The 24,417-nt window shown below is 39.4% G+C and overlaps 1 protein-coding gene across 7 annotated transcripts in view; it reads left to right on the forward strand.

The window, feature by feature from the left end:
* Nucleotides 1–24,417, forward strand: part of KIF16B (kinesin family member 16B) — a 348,569-nt gene that overhangs the window by 173,305 nt on the left and 150,847 nt on the right. For all 7 annotated transcript variants that reach the window (XR_008376486.1, XM_053573824.1, XM_053573826.1 and 4 more), the window contains exons 13-15: nucleotides 712–831; nucleotides 1,661–1,712; nucleotides 3,478–3,615. Coding sequence is in view for 6 of the 7 variants with exons in the window: in XM_053573824.1 (XP_053429799.1) it covers nucleotides 712–831; nucleotides 1,661–1,712; nucleotides 3,478–3,615 (310 nt within the window). In the remaining variant the exon portion in view is untranslated. The remainder of the gene's footprint in view (nucleotides 1–711; nucleotides 832–1,660; nucleotides 1,713–3,477; nucleotides 3,616–24,417) is intronic.

Raw genomic sequence — 24,417 nt, forward strand, 5'->3', positions numbered from 1 at the left:
TTTGTAAGTGATTTTCTCTAAAAGGATATAAAGAAATTGGTAGTAGCTGGAGGAGATGATGCAAGGCCAAGGGAGGCGTGGTGGGAGGTGGGAGGTGTATGCGGATTTGTCTGTAGGTGGGAATGGCCTTGTGGATACTAGAGGCTGATGTGCAGGAGACAGCAGGTCAGGTACTTCTGGTGCAGGGGTGTCTGATGCCCAGAAAAGGCTTCCTCCCAGGACACGCACAGCTCAACCCTGGCAAGCAGAGACAAAAGCCAACAGTTAAGGAGACATCTACATTATAAATGAAATTAAGCTCTGAAGAGGGAGAATGATTATGTTGTTCCTTTCTTAAGGAAGATTGGCTTTGAAGAGCTTACATGTCAGGCAGTAGGTTTAATTCATTCTACACTGAACTTTTGTATATGTTTCAAGTTTACTTTGCTGACTACCCCCCAGGATTTAACATGAAGGCTAAGGTCCATTTTTCTTGCAGTGTTTCTAGATGAGAAATAAAATACTGCTTACTGGGCGGCACCTGTGGCTCAAAAGAGTAGGGTGCCGGCCCTGTATGCTGGAGGTGGTGGGTTTAAGCCAAGCCCTGGCCAAAAACTGCAAAAAAAAAAAAAAAAAAAAAAAATACTGCTTATTATAACAATCTAAAGAACACATAATGAAGTTCTCTTTCCTCAAAGTAACTTTTTCCTTTTCTTTTCCTCTTAATTTTAGGAACAGACCCTTGCCCTTAGGAAAGAAGGGATTGGAGTTGTTTTGGACTCTGAACTGCCACATTTGATTGGCATTGACGATGACCTTCTGAGCACTGGAATCATCTTATATCACTTGAAGGTAGAAGCTGCTTGAGGGAAACCATTTTGTTTGCAGGTTTATTATAATACTCTATGGCCATGAACACAACTATTAAAGAATACACCACAAATCCTTGAGCCCTTCGGAGATTTTAAATGATACCCTGGTTTCTGTGGCATTTGAATTTCCGTGTTTATGTAGTTCTAAAGCTAAATGATGAGCTATTCATTGCCTTCTATTCTGTGGAATCAGTAAGAGGCAGAGAAGGAACAAGAAGGCAGACTGAGCAAGAGAAGTTGCAAACACCTAGAACTGGAATTTTATCGTACATATGCAGTTTCCTGGTCCCTAGTTGAATTATTAAACTGTGCTTCCCACCATCGTTACTGGGCTTGGCTCCTAGCAGGGCATTCATAGCAAGAGTGCAGAACTCCACACCCATGTCACTGGTTTCCTCTGTGACCTTGGCTTGGTAGTGTCCCCTCTCTGATCCTTGACTTAAATGAGAATGGCACTGCACTTGGGTTTTGTGGGCTCCCACAGCTGTATCTTTAGACAAAGAAACTCCCAGAGGAGAAACTTCCCAGAAGGGATCAGAACCATCAGTGAGGTTGCCATCATGAGCAAACTGATAATGCGTGCCAGAATAGAAGCCTGACCATTGTTGAAGAGTGAGCCTCAGGAACCATGCTGTCATTTTCGAGACAACCCGGGGTATCATTATAGAGCCTCAGTGAGCTCTGGTTTCACTGAGGCCGTATCCTTCCCAGGACATTGTTCATTCCATTGGCCACATGTTGTTTGGGCTTAAATGAAAAGTGAAGAAACAAGTTTTTACTAGTAAATTTTGTTTTACTTTTCTTCCCAGGAGGGTCAGACATATGTTGGTAGAGAAGATGCTTCAACAGAGCAAGATATTGGTGAGAATCTTTAGCAATGATCTCTTCCTCATGATATTTTTTTTGAGAACATTAAGGGGATGAGTATGTTTTTGTTGTGTGGATGCCTTGTGTAATGCTTGTATTAGGGCTTTTAGTGTGCCCATCACCAGAAGAGTGTTTGCTGTATCCAACCAGTGATTTCTTCAGGTCATATTTAATGAAGAACCTTCTTTTGAATAGCTGACATTGAAATAATTATAAAGAAGAAAACTTAAAATACGGTATTGGACAATCTCCCCCCTCTTCCCAGGAGATAAGATCTCACTCTGTCCCCTAGGCTGGAGTAAAGTGGTGCAGTCATAGCTCACTGTACCCTCAACCTCAAACAGTCCTCCTGCCTTACCCTGGGACTGTAGGTGGGCACCACCACAGTTGGCCAATTTTTTTTTTTTCTTTTTAATTTTTGTATAGGGTACCACTATATTGCCTAGGCTGGTATTGAACTCTTGGCCTCAAGCGATTCTCTTGCCTAGGCCTCCCAAGGAGCTGGGACTATAGACTTGAGACAATGCAGCACACACACATACAGAAGTGTGAATTTTGGGGTTTCCCAGAAGTCTTCACAAGGCACACAGATGACCAGTGACCTAGAGCATAACTGGGCCAGTGATTCTCAACCTTTCTAATGCCGTGACCCTATAATACAGTTCCTGTGAGTTGAGAACCGCTGACTTAGGCAATTTGTGGTCATCGATTACAATGGAGGTGGTGAGTGTATAAGTGTACAAGGCAAGGTGGGGATTTGCAAGAGACAGACATGGCCTTGACTTGGAGAGTGAGCACCGTGTTACATTTTCTCAGCTGTTTTTAGAATTGCTGGCAATGAACCTGCTTTCTCACCAAGTGTAAGCTATTAATCAAGCCAATACTAGCCTATTCCTGCAGGTATTTACTATTTACTGTGAGGCTGGGAGAGAGATCCCCAGAGATCCCCATGTTCATCTGTTCTTGGGTAGAAGGAAGCTAGGCATCAGGCCTCTTCTTCTAATCATTGAATAATGTATTTGACCCTTGGGGTACTTATAAATGATGAAAAGTAGTAAGAACACCTGTTTTCTTTGATCTGTGAAGATTGATAGTATGAATCTATGGAGAGAATGGGTGCTATTTGGTTGGCACTCCTGAGATTTCAGGTCAGAACCTGTACCTAAAATTGTGTAGGTTTATTTGACAGGCGTTCATGTCCGTGTCTGGGTATTCTTCTGGCAAGAATAATCCAGGTAGCCACACGTGAGTAGGTAAGCCTCAACAGCCACATGCTCGGCTGGGTCTCTGAACTGGCTCAGGCTACACGAGGGCACCTGAGACAGCTTCTGGAGACCTTGTGGGCCTCCGGATCTATGTCTGCTCCTGGAATACAGCATGCTTCAAATGAGGAGGTCATAATACATCCTTCACCAGCGGAGCCCTTTTGCCTCTGTATCTTTCTGTGGCCTCATGGAGCTGGAGGAAATTTATTCAGTAGCACACAGAGCAACTTGAGTTACTCACCCTCTTTGTCTCCAAGGATGAAGTGAGTTAACATCCCAGAACTTACTTCCTTTTATAGGTAATGTTCAGATCCTGATGCCATGAGCTCCTAAAATTCACTTTTCTCACTAAACATCTAGGTTCATTTCCCAATATGTACATGGAATAGGATAGGTATTCAGTATGTGAATGAATAAATATCTGAGAATTACTGCAGATAGTACAAAGGGAAAGTAAAATTCTTGCTCTTTTGTGTTTCCCAATTCTTTCCCAGTTCTTCATGGCCTTGACTTGGAGAGTGAGCACTGTGTCTTTGAAAATGTCGGGGGGACAGTGACGCTGGTACCCCTGAGTGGGTCTCAGTGCTCTGTGAATGGTGTTCAGATCATGGAGGCCACACATCTAAATCAAGGTATCTTGTTTTTGATTTTCAGAGTTCTTTGTATATATCGTTGTGAAAAAACAGGTTGGCTAGGCAGTGGGAGCACATATATGTTTTGGAATTAATTACTGATTGGAGCTAAAGGGTGAAGACTGTTGCTATAGTATGCTGCTTTGTCTGTTTGGCTAGAGGGCTTCTTGTAATTCCCACTAACTTTTTGAATTACACATGAACAAATATGTAATTGTATTAAAAGTTGTTATGGAAATAATGATGCTAATGGAATATAAGTTAAAAAAAATACCGCTCAAAGATACTGCAAAAGCAGTTTTGAGAGAAAAATTCATCACTTTAGATGTCTACATTCGAAAAACAAAGAGAGAGCATCGACAAACTCACAAGCCATCTTATGGAATTAGAAAAAGAAGAACAATCTAAGCCTAAACCCAGTAGAAGAAAAGAAATATCCAAAAACAAACCAGAGATCAATGGAATTGAAAACAAAAGAATCATTCAGAAAATTAATGAAAGAAGGAGTTAGTTTTTTGAAAAAATAAATAAAATAGATAAACCTTTGGTCTGAATAACTAGAAATAGAAAAGTAAAATTGCTAGTAACCTCAATCAGAAATGATAAAGGGGAAATAACAACTAATCCCACAGAGAAACAAGAGATCATCTCTGAATACTACCAGAAACTCTATGCCCAGAAATTTGACAGTGTGAAGGAAATGGATCAATATTTGGAATCATACCAACTTAGCCAGGAAGACATAGAGCTCCTGAACAGACCAATTTTAAGCACTGAGATTAAACAAACAATAAAAAAGCTCCCAATAAAAAAATGCCCTAGTCCAGATGGCTTCACACCAGAATTCTATCAAACCTTTAAGGAAGAACTTATTCCTATACCACAGAAATTATTCCAAAAAATTGAGGAGGAAGGAATCTTCCCCAACATGTTTTATGAAGCAAACATCACCCTGATACCAAAGCAAGGAAAAGAGTCAACTCAAAAGGAGAATTTCAGACCAATTTCACTAATGACTATAAATGCAAAAATTCTCAATAAAATCCTAGCCAATAGATTATCGCTTATCATCAAAAAAGTCATACATCATGATCAAATAGGTTTCATCCCAGGGATGCAAGGCTGGTGTAACATACACAAGTCTATAAACATTATCCACTATATTAACAGAATCAAAAATAAAGACCATATGATCCTCTCAATAGATGCAGAAAAAGCATTCGATAAAATCCAACATCCTTTTCTAATTAGAACACTGAAGATTATAGGCATAGGTGGCACATTTCTAAAACTGATTGAAGTTATCTATGACAAACTCACAGCTAATATTTTACTGAATGGAGTAAAACTGAAAGCTTTTCCTCTTAGAACTGGAACCAGACAAAGTTGTCCTCTGTCACCATTACTATTCAACATAGTGCTGGAAGTTCTAGCCAATACAATTAGGCAAGACAAGGAAATAAAGGGAATCCAAATGAGAGCAGAGGAGGTCAAACTCTCCCTCTTTGCTGATGACATGATCTTATACTTAGAGAATCCCAAAGAATCAACCACAAGACTCCTAGGAGTCATCAAAAAATACAGTAATGTTTCAGGATATAAAATCAATGTTCACAAGTCAGTAGCCTCTGTATATGCCAATAACAGTCGAGAAGCTAATTAAGGACACAACTCCCTTCACCGTAGTTTCAAAGAAAATGAAATACCTAGGAATATACCTAACAAAAGAGGTGAAGGACCTCTATAAAGAAAATTATGAAATCCTCAGAAAGGAAATAGCAGAGGATATTAACAAATGGAAGAACATACCATGCTCATGGATGGGAAAAATCAACTTTGTTAAAATGTCTATACTTCCCAAAGCAATCTACCTATTCAATGCCATTCCTATTAAAGTACCAACATTGTATTTTCAAGATTTGGAAAAAATGATTCTGCGTTGTGTATGGAACCAGAAAAAACCCTATCTAGCTAAGGCAGTTCTTAGTAATAAAAATAAAGCTGGGGGAGTCACCATACCAGATTTTAGGCTGTACTACAAAGCCATAGTGGTCAAGACAGCATGGTACCGGCACAAAAATAGAGACATAGACATTTGGAATTGAATAGAAAACCAGGAAATGAAACTAACATCTTACAACCACCTAATCTTTGATAAACCAAACAAGAACATACCTTGGGCGAAAGACTCCCTATTCAATAAATGGTGTTGGGAGAACTGGATATCCACATGTAAAAGACTGAAACTGGACCCACACCTTTCCCCACTCACAAATATTGATTCAAGATGGATAAAGGACTTAAATTCAAGGCATGAAACAATAAAAATTCTCAAAGACAGCATAGGAAAAACACTGGAAGATATTGGCCTGGGGAAAGACTTCATGAAGAAGACTGCCATGGCAATTGCAAAAAAAACAAAAATAAACAAATGGGACTTAATTAAACTGAAAAGCTTCTATACAGCTATGGAGACAACAACCAAAGCAAAGAGACAACCTACACAATGGGAAAGGATATTTGCATATTTTGAATCAGACAAAAGTTTGACAACTACGATCTATAGAGAACTCAAATTAATCCACATGAAAAAAGCCAACAATCCCGTATATCAGTGGACAAGAGACATGAATGGAACCTTCTCCAAAGAAGACAGACAGATGGCTAACAAACATCTGAAAAAATGGTCAACATCCCTATCTATTAGAGAAATGCAAATCAAAACCACCCTGAGATACCATCTAACCCCAGCGAGAATGGTCCACATCACAAAATCTCAAAACGGCAGATGCTGGCATGGATGTGGAGAGAAGGGAACAGTTTTACACTGCTGGTGGGACTGCAAACTAGTTCAACCTTTTTGGAAGGTAGTATGGAGAAATCTCAAAGCACTCAAGCTAGACCTCCGTTTGATCCTGCAATCCCATTACTGGGCATCTACCCAGAAGGAAAAAAAAATCCTTTTATCATAAGGACACTTGCACTAGACTGTTTATTGCAGCTCAATTTACAGTCGCCAAAATGTGGAAACAGCCTAAATGCCCACCAACCCAGGAATGGATTAACAAGCTGTGGTATATGTATATGGAATACTATTCAGCCATTAAAAAAAATGGAGACTTTACATCCTTTGTATTAACCTGGATGGAAGTGGAAGACATTATTCTTAGTAAAGCATCACAAGAATGGAGAAGCATGAATCCTATGTACTCAATTTTGATATGAGGACAATTAATGACAAGGTCATAGTGTGGCATGGGGGAAGGGGAGAGCAGAGAGGGAAAGAAGGAGGGAGGAGTGAGGAAAGGAAGAGCAGAGAGAGGGAAGGAGGAAGGGGAGGGGCCTTGGTGTGTGCCACACCTTTTGGGGGCAAGACAGGATTGCAAGAGGGACTTTACCTAACAAATGCAATCAGCGTAACCTGGCTTATTGTACCCTCAATGAATCCCCAACAATAAAATAAAAATAATAATAATAAAATAAAAAAAATTAAAAATTAAAAAAATACCCTCAAATGCAAAACTGTAACACAATGGTTGCTTTTCATAATTTCATTTTCGTTATTTATATTTATGAATAGTTATATTATACATAGAGGATCTGGCATTGTGTCTATTTAAAAGAATCAGAGTTATATGAAATTAAATGGGTGGAAGGAGGAGATTAGGACCCTTGAATTCTTCAGTGTGTATTTCCTTTGAACAGTGACATCACGTTGGGACACTCACACTGACATGTTTCTGCCATCCAACCCTTGGACCCCCTTAGCCTTCTCCGTTTGTCCCCACAGTGTTCCTCACAATCTCGCAGTCAGGCTGGCTTCCTGTGTGGCGTTTGGTTGTCACACCTCTCTAATCTCTTTCAGTCTTAGGGGGGTCATAGTTCCTTGGTCTTTATATGACTTGGGCAGCTTTTCAGACAGCAGGTCAGATATGTTGCAGAGTAGCCCTCTGCGTGAATGTAGGGTTTTTCTTTATCTCCGCATGATTACACTGATAGGATGCATTTTGGCAGGAATGTCAGAGGCATGATGTCATTATTCCATTGCTGGTGATGTCCACCTTGATCCCTCGATTAAGGTGGAGATTGCCAGCCTTCTTCCCTGTGAAGTTATTCTTTTCTTGTTTGTTGTTAAGTATATTGAGAAGGTACTTTGAACTCATAATCCAACCTTGATTTTACTTTTAAACACTGATTTTAGATTCCATTTTTTCTTGACTGAACTATTATCTTCATAGTTGCCCACTGGTAATTTTTAATTTTCATCGTTCTTTCTACATATATTAATTGGCTTTTTATGTAAGAAAGAACTTTCTCTTCTTGCTGTTTATCTAATTGATCAGTCGGGTCACACAGCTTGCTATTTCACTTATTAGTTTAGGTCTGTTTTTATCATTATTTATTTTGATACTCAAATTGTTCCAGCTGTGGCCAATGACTGCTCCTTCAAGCTGCATTTGGGGTACCGTGGCTTATCTGCATTGTTCTCTGAGTACTTCCTTACATGCTGAACAAAAGATATTCTGGATTTATTTCATACTTGTCTAAAACTAACCAGTTATCCAAGGAGCCTGGGTCATTTTAGTGGGGAATGACCTGGGTACGTTCATTGCTATTGGGGTGTCACTGCTTCCATATCCTGTGTGTCAACAGAGCTAAGACAATGTGTGTTCGTACATACAACCTTTACACATCGGTATCTATATTTTCATATTGGTATAATGAAATATCTATATTTCATTATCTATTTTACTAACCAAGTGTTCATACCAGTATGCTGGTACCTCTAATCTCAATCTAACCCCATAGCATTCACTTTAGTTCTCTCCCCTTCCCTCTCCAATCCCAATCTAACCACATAGCATTCACTATAGTTCCCTCCCCTTCCCTCTTCAATCTCAATCTAACCCCACAGCGTTCACTCTAGTTCTCTCCCTTTCCTTCTTCATTCCCAATCTAACCCCAGAGCATTCACTCTAGTTCTCTCCCTTTCTCTCTTCAATCTCAATCTAACCCCACAGCGTTCACTCTACTTCTCTCCCTTTCCTTCTTCAATGTCAGTCTAACCCACAGTGTTCACTCTGGTTCTCTCCCTTCCCTCTTCATTCCCAATCTAACCCCACAGCGTTCACTCTAGTTCTCTACCTTTCCTTCTTCATTCCCAGTCTAACCCCACAGCATTCACTCTAGTTCTCTACCTTTCCTTCTTCATTCCCAGTCTAACCCCACAGCGTTCACTCTAGTTCTCTACCTTTCCTTCTTCATTCCCAGTCTAACCCCACAGCATTCACTCTAGTTCTCTACCTTTCCTTCTTCATTCCCAATCTAACCCCACAGCGTTCACTCTAGTTCTCTACCTTTCCTTCTTCATTCCCAATCTAACCCCACAGCGTTCACTCTTGTTCTCTCCCTTCCCTCTTCAATCCCAATGTAACCCCACAGCGTTCACTCTAGTTCTCTCCTTTTCCCTCTTCAATCCCAATCTAACCCCATAGCATTCACTCTTTGTTCTCTCTTCTTCTCTCTTCAATCGCAGTCTAACCCCACAGTGTTCACTCTAGTTCTCTCCCTTTCCTTCTGGTAGCTCCCTTTCTGACAGTGGTGAACCTGACTTCCACTGTGTAGCAGTCTTCTGTTATTCCTTTCATCTCCTTGTGCTGGACCCTCCCCTTCTGCTCTCTTGTGGAGTGTGACCATGCTGGGCTGCTCTGACCTCTCCTCTCCTTGGCCACCTACCTCCCATGCTCAGGCCTCCTTCGCTTTATCTGCCTAATGGCTTTTGGACTGAATTATGTAAGAAGGAAGGAGAGAAACACATTGGTATATCTTAAAACCTTTGTGTATATTATACAAAATCTTTGTACTTTCTAATGGTTGCATACATTATCATTGTTTTTATTGTGCCGTAGCAATTGGACAGCATCCTTGATGTTGGCCAAGTCTGTAAGCAGAAGTCAGTTGTAGGGAGTTACCCCAGAAATAAAGGTGTGTGCCCTACACATTGTGGTGTTTTGAGGAGGCACATATTGTCCATGAAAGTCTTTCCAAATGCAACTGACCAAACAGCTACCCCTTTACCCATCCCGCATCTCTGAATTTCTCCAGCAATCTTTTATTCTTAATTTTCAGTGTCGAGGTAAGTTGCACTGGGGAAAGGTTTGAATATCCTGGAGCTGGCCAGAAAGATTAGAGGTTGGCAGTAGCAAATGAACAGCCTAAGCAAAGCACCAGTGGTTGTCACCAAAGCTGCATTTCCTGTATTTTTGCAACCAGGATGAGCACTCTGGCAATATAGCAGAGAGAAGCAGCTTATTTCCAGACAGCATGTTAGTCATGGTGGGAGGCTGTCTCTGCCCTGAGCCAGGGGAATTGTCATAATTGGCTGGCAGACAAGCAGTCACCACATAGGGCTCTTTAGTGGCAGTCCCTGCTTGAGAACTCGTAGGCTGTAGAGCTGACAGATGGTATGACTGAAGGGTTAACATACAGCCTTACCACTGAATCATGTTTGTAAATCCAGATTGCAGCCAGATCCCCTGCCTGTTCTCTACTGGGGCAGCAGGTGAAGGTCCTCCTGCTGTCCCTCTAGGCAGCAGGAGCTGGGACCTGAGTCTCCATGACAGACACTTTTCTAAAGAGAAGGAACACCTACAGTAGAGATCTCTGCATTGGCTTCACCTCCCTCAGGTCAGAGGTGGGTAACTTATCTAATGACTGCTGCGTTTATCCTAGGATGGTTTTACAAGGGGCTTGGGCTGATTTTCAAAGTCCTTGTTAACATGCGAGCAGTTTCTCTATTGCCTCCCACAATTGTGGGAAATTGAATATGTATTTTTCCCTTGATTAATTTGAGTGTATAATGTATTTACCCTTACGCATATAGCTCATTATAGTCCTTTTCTCATATTTGACTTAGCTATGTTACTAATATTATACTGTTTTCTATTTAAATATAATTTATTTATTTTTTATTAAGTCTCTTGTACAGAGATCATAAATACATTTATGCCCATTTCAGTGTGTTGATTATTTGTACAACCTGGAGTGCTTACATCATGCTAATCAGCATAGCTTTCATCTCAATTACCCAATGATAGAATTAGGACATTTGTGTTCTACACATGATAGAACCAACTTGTACTTGCAATGTGCTCCATAGTTGTGGTCCCCCTACTATCCCCTACTATCCCTCCCACCTCCTCCCCATCCCTCGCCCTCACCTTCTCTCATTCATCATAGACTAAAGTTGTGTTTTATTTTTCATATGCAAGTGTGAGTTAGTATAAATTGGTTTCACAGTAGTACTGAGTACATTGGATACTTTTTTTTCCATTCCTGAGATACTTTCCTAAGAAGAATATTTTCCAGCTCCATTCATGTAAACATAAAGGAGATAAAGTCTCCATTTTTTTTTTTTTTACTGCTGCATGGTATACATATACCACAATTTATTAATCCATTCATGGGTCAGTGGGCACTTGGGCTTCTTCCATGACGTGGCAATTATGAATTGAGCTGCAATGAACAATCTGGTGCAGATATCTTTACTGCCAAATGATTTTTGGTCCTTTGGATATACATCTAGAAGAGGAATTGCAGGATCAAATGGCAGGTCTACATTTAGATCCCTGAGTGTTCTCCAAATTTCCTTCCAAAAGGAATGTCCTAGCTTGCATTCCCACCAGCAGTGCGGAAGTGTTCCCTTTTCTCCACGTCCACGCCAACATCTGATGTTTTGGGATTTTGTGATGTGGGCTACTCTTACTGGAGTTAGATGGTATCTCAGAGTAGTTTTGGTTTGCATTTCTCTGATGATTAAAGATGATGAGCATTTTTTCATGTGTCTGTAGACCATGCACCTGTCTTCTTCAGAGAAGCTTCTGTTCATGTCTCTTGCCCAGAATGAAATGAGATCACTTGTTTTTTGCTTAGTAATAAGTTTGAGTTCTCTGTGGATTCTGGTTATTAGACCTTTGTCAGTAGTATAACTAGCAAAAATCATCTCCCATTCTGAGGGCTGTCTATTTGCTTTACTTAGTGTGTTCTTGGCAGTGCAGAAGCTTTTTAATTTGATCAGATACCCAGTAATGTAATTTTGATGTTGCTTCAATTGCCCAAGGTGTCTTCCTCATGAAGTATTCTCCCAGGCCAATTTTCTCAAGCGTTTCCCCTGCACTCTCTCTAAGAACATTTATAGTTTCATGTCTTAAGTTTAAGTCCTTTAACCAGTGAGTGTCAATTTTTGTTAGAGGAGAAAGGTGTGGGTCCAGTTTCAGTCTTCTACAAGTTGCCAGCCAATTCATCCAGCACCATTTATTGAATAGGGAATCTTTCTCCCAATTTATATTTTTATTAGGCTTATTGAAAATCAAATGACGATAAGTGTCTGGGTTCGCCTCTTGGTCTTCAATTCTGTTCCATATATCTACCTCTCTATTTTTGTGCCAGTACCATGCTGTTTTGATCACTATCGATTTAAAATATAGTCTGAAGTCTGGAAGCATGATTCTTCCCGATTTGTTTTTATTTCTGAGTAATGTCTTGGCTATTCGAGGTTTTTTTCTGTTTCCATATAAAACGAAGTACTAATTTTTCTTTACTAATTTACTTTAAAATATGAGAGAGGTGCTTTTTGGGGGGTGGTGGTGGTGGTTGTTAAATCTGTAAATTGCTTTAGGTAGTATAGACATTTTAACAATGTTGATTCTTCCCAGCCATGAGCATGGTATATTTTTCCATTTGTTAACATCTTCAGCTATTTCTTTTTTCAGAGTATCATAGTTTCCTTGTAGAGATCTTTGACGTCCTTAGTTAGATATACTCCCAGATACTTCATCTTCTTTAGCACTATTGTAAAGGGAATAGAATCTTTGATTGTTTTTTCCCCTTGACTATTGTTGGTGTATATAAAGGCTACAGATTTATGAGTGTTAATTCTGTATCCTGAGACATTACTATATTTCTTGATCACTTCTAGGAGTTTTGTAGTTGATTCCCTGGGGTTTTCCAGATAAGTAATCATATCATCTGCTAAGACTGACAATTTGATCTCCTCTGGTCCTATTTGGATCCCCTTGATTGCCTTCTCTTGCCTGATTGCGGTGGCTAAGACTTCCATTACAATATTAAAAAGCAGTGGAGACAGTGTGCATCCTTGCCTGGTTTCTGATCTGAGTGGAGATGATTTCAGTTTTACTCCATTCACTATGATATGGGCTGTGGGTTTGCTGTAGATGGCCTCTGTTAGATTAAGAAATGTTCCTTCTATAACTATTTTCTTAAGCGTTCTGATCAAGAAAGGATGCTGGATATTGTCAAAAGGTTTTTCTGCATCAATTGAGAGAATCATATGGTCTTTGTTTTTTAATTTGTTTATGTGATGTATCATATTTATGGATTTATGTATATTGAACCATCCTTGGGACCCTGGGATGAAACCCACCTCGTTGTGGTGTATAATTTGTTTGATATGTTGTTGGATTTTGTTTGCTAGTATCTTATTGAACATTTTTGCATCAATATTCATTAGAGATATTGGTGTATAATTTTCTTTTTTTGTTGGGTCTTTTCCTGGTTTGGGTATCAGGGTGATATTTGCTTCATAGAATGAGTTGGGTAGTATTCCTTCTTTTTCTATGTTTCTGAATAGATTAAGTAATATAGGTACTAGTTTCTCTTTAAAGGTTTGGTAGAATTCTGATGTGAAGCCATCTGGTCCTGGGCTTTTCTTTTTGGGGAGATTTCTTGTAGTTGATGCTATTTCAGAGCTTGTTATAGGCTTGGTTAACATTTCCACTTCTTTCTGGCTAAGTCTGGGAGGGTGACATGTTTCCAAGTATTGATCTATTTCCTTCAGATTTTCATACTTCTGAGAGTAGAGTTTTATGTAGTATTTATTAAGGATTTGCTGAATTTCTGAGGAGTCTGTTGTTATTTTGCCTTTATCATTTCTGATTGATGAAATTAGGGATTTTACTCTTGTACTTCTGGTTAGGTCAGTGGTTTATCTATTTTATTGACCTTTTCAAAAAACCAACTCTTTGATTGGTGGATCTGTTTTATGATTCTTTTGTTTTCAATTTCATTATGTTCTGCTCTAATTTTAGTTATTTCTTTTCTTCTGCTGGGTTTAGGGTTGGAAAGTTCTTCCTTTTCCAGTTGCTTGAGATGACCCATTAAGTTATTGACTTCCTCTCTTTCCGTTCTCTTGAGGAAGGCTTGCAACGCTATAAAGTTTCCTCTTAGGACTGCCTTTGCTGTATCCCAGAGGTTCTGATAGTTTGTTTCTTCATTATTGTTTTGTTTCAACATTTTGATAATTCCTTCTTAATCTCATCTATGATCCAGCTATCATTCAGCATGAGGTTATTTAGTTTCCATGTTTTTGTATGCGTGTGGAGATTCCTGTTATTACTGAGTTCAACTTTTATTCCGTGATGGTCCAAGAAAATACAAGGAATTATTTCTATTCTTTTAAATTTGCTGAGGTTAGACTTGTGACTTAATATGTGATCAATTGTGGAGGATGATCCATGGGCTGATAGGAAGAATGTGTATTCAGTTTTGTTAGGATGAAATGTTCTATAGATGTCTATTAGATGCAAATGTTGAATGGTTAAGTTTAATTCTAAAATTTCTTTGCTTAGGTTCTTTTTTGAGGATATATCCAACACTGCCAGAGGAGTGTTAAAGTCTCCAACAATTATGGTGCTGGGCGAAATCAAATTGCTCATGTAAATTAGAGTTTCTCTTGTAAATTGAGGCGCATTCTGGTTGGATGGGTAGATGTTGATAATTGAAATCTCATCATGTTGAATGTTGCCCTTAACAAATAAGAAGTGACCATCATTGTCTTTTCTTACTTTGATTGATTTAAAACCTATTGTGTCTGGGAATAAAATTGCAACACCTGCTGTTTTCTGATTTCTGTTTGCCTGAATTATAGATGACCATCCCTTCACCCTGAGTCTATGTTCATCTTTAAGTTAAGGTGAGATTCTTGAATGCATCAAATGTCTGTCCTGAGTTTTTGTACCCAGTCAGCCAACCTGTGTCTCTTTAGAGGGCAATTTAAGACATTCACATTAATTGAGAGTAATGATAAACCCGACAGAGTTTTGGGTATTGAGTTTTTCGAAAGTCCAATGGACATTTTTAATCCTTTTGCCACTATGGAAGTTAGAATTTGATCAAAAGTTTCTGAGTGATTTTACTTTGGTGGTGGAGGATTGCGTTGTTCGTTATGGAGTATAGGTCTGAGAATTTCCTGAAGAGCTGGTTTAGTTATGGCAAATTTCTTCAACATGTGAATGTCATTAAAGTATTTAATTTCTCCATCATAGATGAAACTCAGTTTAGCTGGATACAGAATCCTGGGTTGAAAGTTATTTTGTTTAAGGAGATTAAAGATCAATGACCATGTCTTCCAGCTTGAAAGGTTTCAGTGGAGATATCTGTAGTCATTCTAATGCTCTTCCTCTTGTATGTAATGGTTTTCTTACGTCTTACAGCTTCCAGAATTTTTTCCTTCATATTAACTTTAGTGAAATTAATTATAATGTGTCTATGAGAATTTTTATTTGGGTTGAGTTGTGCCAGTGTTTTGAAACTATCTGCTATCTGAATTTCAGAATCTCTGGGCATGTCTGGAAAATTCTCTTTAATATTTCATGCAGCAAAGCATCTGTATCCTTTGCAGCAACCTCATCACTTTCAGGTATTCCTATAAGGTGAACATTAGACCTCTTTGAATTATCCCAGAGCTCTCTGAGAGAATGATTCATTTTTGTTCTCCACTTTTTTCCTCTTTGAGTGTTTTGGAGCGTTCAAAAGCTTTGTCTTCAGTATCAGAGATCCTTTCTTCTGCCTGCTCCATTCTTTTACTGAGGGATTCTACCTGTATTTTTTCGATCTTTGAGGGCTGCAAATTCTTGCTTTAATGTGTCAAAATCTTTGGTCATTTTGTCTTTAAATTCGTTAAGTTCTTGAGACATCTTTTGAATTTCTGCTTTAATTCTAATTTCATCATTTCCTCCATTTTGTTGATCCTATCTTCTATCCAAATTCTGAACTCGGTTTGTGACATCTGAACCATTTGGTTGTGAATAGGATCTTGTGTTGTATCTGCTTTATTGTTTCTTGGGGATGTTGATATACTCTGATTGTTCATGTTGCCAGATTTTTCCGCTGATTCCGCCTCATGATTGTTTTTTACTGTTGGCTAGGTGGTCTGGTAAGGTGAGATTGGATTGGGGTTACCTGGGGTTGTGGTTAACCAGCCCTTTGTTAAGGATCTGGGACTGATGACTGCAGTCTTTTCCCCTTTAGCTTTGCAAGGGACCTGTACAGTATTACAGTCTGAGGCTGGGGAAACCTGCTTGGTGTGGTGGGGTTAGGTGGGTCAGTCTTGTATTCAACTGGTTCTTGTCCAATCCTGGTGAATCAGTGACTCTGGTGAAGTCTTAGCAGCAACTCTGCTGCAGCTTGCTCCTTCTGCAGCCGCATCCTAAATATAATTTTGTAACTTTTAAAATCTACTTTTCCTTTGCTTCAATCTACTTTTCTTTCCTTTATGATTTCTTTGATAATTTTTAAATCAGCCACAGAAGTAGAAAACATTTGGTTTTACTGTCTTTTATTTTCCTGGTGCTTTAATTATTTTTCTCAGGTGGTTTTTTTTTTTTTTTTTTTTAAGATGTAGTCTCACTGTATTGCTCCAGGCTAAGTGCTGTGGTGCCATAGCTCCCAATCTCAAATTCCTGGGCTCACATCATCCTCTTGCCTCAGCCTTCCAAGTATGCTGGGACTACAAGTGTGTGTCATCATACCTGGCTCATTTTTCTATTTTTAGTAGAAACAGGGTCTTGCTCTGGCTCAGGCTAATCTTGAACTCATGAGCTCAAGCAATCCACCCACCTCAGACTCCTAGAGTGCTAGGGTTACAGGCATGAGCCACCATACCCAGCCTAGGTTTTTGTTTTGAAATACTTAATTATTTATAGTACTTTCTAGGGTTCATTGGTTTATACATTATAGCTCTAATTTAATTGCCCTTCCTCATATGTTGTACCATATATTATAACCTAACTTCACTTCATACCCACCCACTTTTGAAGAAACTTACTTTACCAAAAATGAAAACACATACAGCAATGTGTTTATTTCTTGGTATTCCACTTTCTTCCAGTATTCTGGGTTTCTACCTTTGTATCAGTGTCACACAGTTTTAATGCTTGCTGCTCTATAAAAAGTTTTAATCTCTTATTTTCATCTGAGGATTTTTTTTTTTTTTGCTACCCACGTCTAATTTTTTAAAAATAATGCAGAATCATTTTTGTGTTAAAATATCTATTGAGGAATTAGATTCTAATTTCATTGTACTTACTTGTATCTTGAAAATATATTTTCATCTTGAGATTTCTGTTTATGCACTGTACCTCTTTTATTCAAATTTCCATCTATTTCCTTTAATAAAACTGTGAACATTTTTTATGTATGTATTTGTTGAACTGTTTTTATTCATGTATATAAAATTCCATCAATGTATAGAATTGGCATTGATTTGGGGGACTCTTTATATAAGTAGTTCTTGACTCAGAAATAACCCATAAATATCAGCATTGGCTGTTGGGTCCACCTAGCTTTTTGCTCCTGCCCTTGGCACCATAGTTCACTGTCCCCAACTCCTTTTTCCTGGGGCTCCTGGAGTTTCTGTCATGTACAGCCCTTGCTACTTGATGCTGAGTGAATTATGGAGTACAGTGAATACCGTTCCTGCCATGCTTGGGTTAAATAGTCTCTTGCCTATGAGAAAATCAGTACCGAATTCCAAACAACATTCTTAAAAAGGAACTTTTAGAGCACATGCTGTTTAACTTAACCTTTGATATAAAAACATGATAGTAATCCACTTCCTTATCTAAATCCTTCTACCCTTCCTTCTCCCCATAAAAGAGATTATTAGCTTATTTATTTAGTTTAAAGAAATTATTTATGTAGTTATGATTATGTCTTTAACATGCTTGTGGATTGAGGCATGGTGCATAAATAATATTTCTTCAATTCAATATTTTTATTGTCTTTTTATTTTTATTTTTTGAGATGAGGGTCTTCCTTTGTAGCCCAGGGTAGGTGGTTCATGAACTTCTGACCTCAAACAGTTCTACCACCTCAGCCTCTTGAGCAGCTAGGATTAGAAGCACATGCTTTATTAAGTGTTATCTTAAATTTTTACCTCTTAATTGAAAATACGCTTTATATACCTCTTCTGGTTAGTGATCCAGGTTGGAAGCTAGATTTTGGATCTTCATATTGAAGATGTGACTTGTCCTAAGAAAGCATTGGTAGTAATTGGCATTAAAGGTTAATGGTAGTAATTGTCTTCCCCCCAGGGATGCCTTAATTGTTTTATTGCCTTGATGCCAAGATCTTCAGATCTGATGGGCTTGAGTTCCTTGGGCATTCTGCTGTGCTGTGAACAGCAGTGTGTTAATGGAATTGACATAAAAATACTATGTTTGAAGGTGTTAAAACACCGTGCCCTGAGCATGAATGTCATTAACAAGTCTCGGGGCAGTAAAATGCAAGATGACTTTGTGTTTCAAAGCATTATGGAACAGAAGCGAGATGACAACTTCTTTTTGTTTTTAAATTACACATACTTAAAGACTGAAAGATCTTAATAAAGGAAAACCATCTAGTCATCAGAAGTGAAGGATTAGAATTCTCTACCTAATCTTTCTTTGTGTTTTTAAAATACAAAATGATATGATATATTGTCTGTGGTTATGGACTGTGTAGTGAAAATTTAAAAATAGTGAATGGGCTAGGTATGTCCCTGTATCAGAAGGGGTTTAACCGCTTCAAAAGAAAGATGTGGTTTGATCAGTGAAAGCTATGAATGGATTTTCATCTGTAAGACTATATAGTTATGATTATGTCTTTAACATGCTTGTGGATTGAGGCATGGTGGAGAAGTATTTTTTTCCTCCTCTAGAGGAGGAAAAAGGCTAAGGCAAAAAACGTTAAAGTATATAGGCTCTTTAAAACATAATAAATGGGAAAAATACTAAACATAACAGCATATCAATACTCCAAAAACTATCTCAGCTTTCCCCATAATACAGTTTTTTTAGTAAATTCACTACCATGTTCTGTACAGTCCTGCCTTCACTTAGTTAATTTCTACAAAGTCAGATTTTCTGAACTACTAGATAGCAGCCAGGCTTCTTGGAGATGGGTCTTGGGGCGGTTGTGTAACTCCCATACTGGATGAACTCCTTTACCCCACAGCTCGTCCAAAAAAATCACAGCAGACCATTCATTGTTACTCTCTTGCACAAATTCATATTTTCTTTCTCTGCAGCTTCAGTAATTACAACAATGCTGTGTGTCTTCTGTCATCTCTTTAGCGCTCAAAGCCGGCTTTGGGTCTTACCCGATGCCCGAGGATTGTGAAGTTCAGGTAACCCTGTTCTCCCACATCTGCTGGTCTAATCCCAGTTTATGGTTCACTGGAATGGGTGTTGGCCTGGGCCCTTTCTGACCTGTTGTCTTTAGCTCATCATGATGAACCTTACTGGTATCTGGCCTATTGTTTAGATCCAGGAAAGGCACAAAAGAAAGAAAGCTTTTGGAACAGACCCAGGCAGAATTTACCTTTAATAGAAGGAAGAGGTATCCAGAATGCAGATGGGGGGTGGGTAACCCAAGTCAGGTTGATTGCTAACTGTGTTAACTGCACAGTTGACTGGATTCCTGATTCACCTTACATTACCAGCAGCTTTCTACCTTCTTAATACCAGTGTTTAGTTTTAGTTTATTGCTGATATTTGGTATTCAGATGTCTTTTTTCATTAGTAAATTGCTGTTCATTTGGAAATGTGTTAGGCTGTCCCATTAAAAAACATGATAGTAATTACCATTTCCTTATCTAAATTACTTGCCACAAATGTGAATGCTAACTAATAGGAGATTTATCTGAATTTAACAGATTGTCACCCTTGGGAGCAAATTCTTTACCTATGTCAGTTAACTGCCTTCCTTCTTTCAGATGACACAAACTATTTCTCCTGCTTTAAAATACAGGAAGCTTTTCCATCTGGTGTGTCTTCACTGAAATGAAGAGCATTTGCAGGCATTGTAAGCATTAATGGTGATAACCCGCAGAAAGCATGTTGCCCAAAGCCCAACAGAGGAAATTAAATGAAAAGCATTTGCTGGCACTGTAAGCATTAGTGGTGATAACCTGTAGAAAGCATGTTGCCCAAAGCCCAACACAGGAAAGTTTTCTTTTCTTTTTTGAGTTCTTGTGGAATAGTGCGACGGGAATACAGCATTACTTCTAACTGTGATCTTCAGTGTTGACTCCTGCAAAGTCTATTTCCTTGAGTTCATACTATGATTCTAGCATTTGTCCTATAGTTGCTAGGAGTTATTCTCTCATTTTAATTATTATTTTTCTCCTTTTGCTATGATATGTTATTTTAAAGATGATAGTTGTTCACTGGAATTAATTTTTCCATTTTATAAGTGGACTCTGGACTTCTCTGCTGGTTTGTCACATCCATTGATCTCTCCTTTTAGAAGTGCTACAGAAACAGCATCTGGGAAATTCATATGTAGGTGCATCTGAATGTGTTGTGCTTGACTGCCAAAATATATTTGCATCTATTCAGCTGCTCAGATGGAATAGATGATTGTCTGTAGAGTGGAGCTGAGAAGTCTTTGATAAAATTTTCATCTGCTGGAGGGCTGCTGTGATTTGTTCAGTGACAAATTAAAAAAAGAATTTTAGTGAAACTAGAAAGGGAAATATGTCTCCCAGTGGTTTAGAGACAGTATCCAGTTAAAGGAAGAGACCTTTTATGTGCACAAAATGTCAGCAGGTATCATTGCCTATTACCCTGCTGACTCACCTGCACCTGCCCCTGAGCACTCATCGTATGTCTTCCTCAAGTTAGGGACCTGCGAATCTAATTCCTTATTACTCATACACGGCCAATTCAACAGATATTTCTGAATGTCAAAGTCCTAACAATTCTTATAAGATGATACCCAAAGCTGATGGTTCTCAAAATGTGACATCAACATTCGCAAAGCATTTCAGTATTACCTGGGAGCTAATTTGAAGTGCAAATTCCCAGGCACTATCCTAGACCTCCTGAAACAGAAGCTCTAGGTACTGTGGTCTGGTTTTTTATAAGCCTGTGAATCTGATGAATGCTTGAGTATAAGAACAAGTGACCAAGGCTAATCATACTGGAGTTAGTCTTGGTGCCCTTGACTTCGCACCTGAGACAACTACTTGACAGTCTCCTTAAACACTTTCTTCTCTTGCTTCACATATCACATCTGTTTTACCTGATCTCTCTTCTCCTTTTTAAACTTGTTTTCAGCTTCGTGCCCCTTCAGGTGGTATAACAATTGTGTCTTGGGGCTGAGTTTCTTGGTATTAACCTGTATGGGTTTTGCCAAGCTGCTTGAATCTACAGGTGTAAGAGGAGATTTCAAAAATTTCATGGAAAAATGGAATTAAAAGATAAAAATTAAAAAATATAAACTTTATTTTTCAGCATAAGTTTTATCACAGTCAAGACATTTTCGTTAGCTGTGGTACCAGCCATTGAGTCTATCCCTGAAGAAGCAAGGATCTCGGGGAACTGAGCCAGGTCAGCGCAGTCTTCTTTCACGCTATTAACTGAAGACAAGTGCATACCCTTTCCAGATTTTTTAAGATTAGGAAACAGAGTCAGAGGGAACCAAATCAGGAGTGTAAGGTATATCCCTAGTGATTTCCCATTAAAACTCTCCCAGAATTGCCCTTGTTTGTTGAACGGAATGAGCAGGAATACTGTCACGGTGAAGGACTAGCTGGGGAAGCTTCCCTGGGTATTTTTCTGACTTTCTCAAAACACTCTCCTAATAAGCAGATGTTACTGTCCTGTGGCCCCACAAAGTCAGTAAGTGAAGTGCCTTAAACATGCCACAAAACTGCTGCCACGACCTCTGCTCTCAACCAGTCTGCTCTGCCATGACTGGACCACGTCCACCTCTTGGCAGTCGTGGCTTTGATTGTCCTTTGTCTTCAGGATCATTCTGATAAGGACATTTCATCCTGTTATGACAGTTCTCTTAAGGAAGGTTTCAGGGTTTTGATGCCACTTATTTAAAATTTCCATTGAAATATTTGTCCTTATCTGTAGCTGAGCGGGGCGCCACAGTTTTGGCACCCACATGGGAAGTTTGCCCAACAGTCAGCTATGTAAGCTGAACCTCCTGGGCTGTGGCTGTCGTTTACGCAGTTAATCATTGGTCCTCTTCAGTTAGGACATCCTCACCTGTCAGTGTGGATGGTCTGCTGCTGTGGGCTTTAACATGGTCTCATCCCCTTTAAATGAGTTATCTGTTGTAAAACTATTGGTCTCTTTGGAGTGTTGTCCCCACAAATTGTCATAAAGCATCAGTGATTTCACCATTCTTCCATACAAGCTTCACCATAAATTTGATGTTTGTTCTTGCTTCAATTTTAGCAGAATTCATGTTGTTCCAATAGGGACTCTTTTCAAATTGATGTCTTATCCTTCTAAGTTTCTTGAAGTAGATCCTTTTAGACATATTATAACAAGTTAGTATGAGTTTATTTTTGTGTAAAAGTTTTTTGCAATCATGCATAGGTTTTTCATAATAAATATTTTGCATGAAAGGTTTAATGACCCCGTATATACCTTTATGCAGATTTGGGATTTTTTAAGCCATAATTTGTTTAAAAAATTTTTTTCTCACTGTACTCCTTGCCCTCTCATTCTGGGGCTCCAGTTATATGAAATTTTGATAATTTGGTATTGTCTCATGGTTCCGTGAAGTTCTGTGTACTTATCATTATTATTATTTTTGCTGGACATTTTTATCTTTGCTTTTCAGATTATATAGTCTCAATTGATTGGTTTTCAAATTCACCGACTTTTTTTGTTATCTCTATTCTGCTGTGGAGCCCATCCAGTGAGTATTTTATTTTGGTTAATGGGTTTTTCAGTTGTAGCTTTTTTTATATATCTTTTATTTTTTTGTAGAAATTTCTATCTTTACATTTATCTCAAGAGTGTTGAGGGGCAATAAAAAAAGTGTTGAAACATTTATTGGAACATTTTTATTGTATAATACATGATTGAAAGTCTTTGTTGGATCATTACAACATCTCCATCATCGCAGCATTAGCAACTGTTGATTGTCTTTAAGTTGAGATTTTCCTGGTTCTTCCTATGCTGAGTAATAATATTGTGTTGTATCCTTGACATTTTGAATATTATGAGACTGTGGGTCTTGTTTAAGTCCTGTGTTAGTAGACAGATGACCTGGCTGGATTCAGGCCGTGAGTCACAGCCGGTCCGTGCCGTGTGGCTGCAGTGCCAGTGCACTTGCAGTTTTCGAAGCCTTTGCAGTACCATCCCCAGAGCAGTGGGGTGTCCTCCTGGGCCCCCTGGACCAGTCTGGGACCTGAGCAGTGTGGCCTCTCAGGTCAGTTCTCACATTCTCACTGTGCTCTGGAGTATCAGATCTATCCATGTAGGGGCAGAGGTGAGCCCAGAAGTTAACAAACAACACTGTTAGGTTGCTTTCTGGAGCAGTTTCCTCTACCCATCTCCCGGGTGCTCTCCATTTCCCCTGCCTCTTCCCGTTTCCATCCTCCAGCTGGAAATCGGGAGCTTTATTTCCCCCAGTCTTTGTATACGCCCTATGCCGGGGCCCGTGTCCAGGGCCAGGAAGGGAGAGGCCAGGGAAGAAAAGATAAAGCAACAGGGGTCTGCCCCAGCCTGTTGGGGGACCACTGTTCCTCAGAATGAAGACAGATGTCCCCTTCTTCATGGGCTCTCTGTTGCCCTTACTCTTTCTGCCAACGGACCCTCTGCCCCTCCTCCAACCTGATCCAGAAGGCTTCTCCTTGAGTTCCTCCTTTGTATGTACATTGGGGAGTTCTTCTAGACCAAGCTGGGGAACACTGAAGGGAAAAAGAAAAGGTAAATCCACGATTGATTGGCTCATTGGTGCTTCAGGTCCTGGTCTTCTCCACTCCACCTGCTGCTGTTCACTTTCAAGGGTCCTCACGTACCCGCATTCTGTCAGCGACTGAGGTGCTGCCTGAGGGAGGAGGAATGTGCCTTTTCTGGTTTATGCAGAGCCAGCACTCCTCCCAGAGGGTGGCTGTGGACGACTGAAGTGCAGGACATTTATCCAAAGTTGAACTCTGGAGTGAGAGAATGTGTCTGTCCTAATAGCACATGGTGAAAACCTTACTTAGATATACTCTGATCAAAGTGTGTAGTGAAGACATGCCTAAGACTGGACAGGCAGCGGGCTGGGATTGGGATAGTGAGGTCAAAGCTGTAGAGTTGTGGGCAGACTTCAGGTTCTGAAGTCCCAGCTGGTTGCATGAACTTTCTGTGGAAGGTGGGAGGGAGTCAGTGCTCCCCACTCAGTAGATGAACAGCGTGGGCGGAGAGGTGAAGGACATGCCAGGTGTGATTAGCCCAAAGTAAGGCTTGTAGACAAGCAGTGACGAAAGGGGGTTGAAGGCAAGAGACGGTTGGAGCTGAGGGATAAAGGAATGGCAGGGAGGCATTTTGTAAGAACTATTTTAGAAGGAACAGTAGGATAGCAACAGCTTGGAGCGTTTGAGAGCCTAGAATTGTGTAGTTGAGATTGTCACTAACAGTGAAGAAGTCCTTGACAAAGAACATGGATTCTCCGACGCCGTTACATGTGACTCCCTCGGATCTTTAAAACTTATCATGGATTATCTGCAGT

This window comes from Nycticebus coucang, chromosome 21, assembly GCF_027406575.1.
Source record: "Nycticebus coucang isolate mNycCou1 chromosome 21, mNycCou1.pri, whole genome shotgun sequence".
Taxonomy (NCBI): domain Eukaryota; kingdom Metazoa; phylum Chordata; class Mammalia; order Primates; family Lorisidae; genus Nycticebus; species Nycticebus coucang.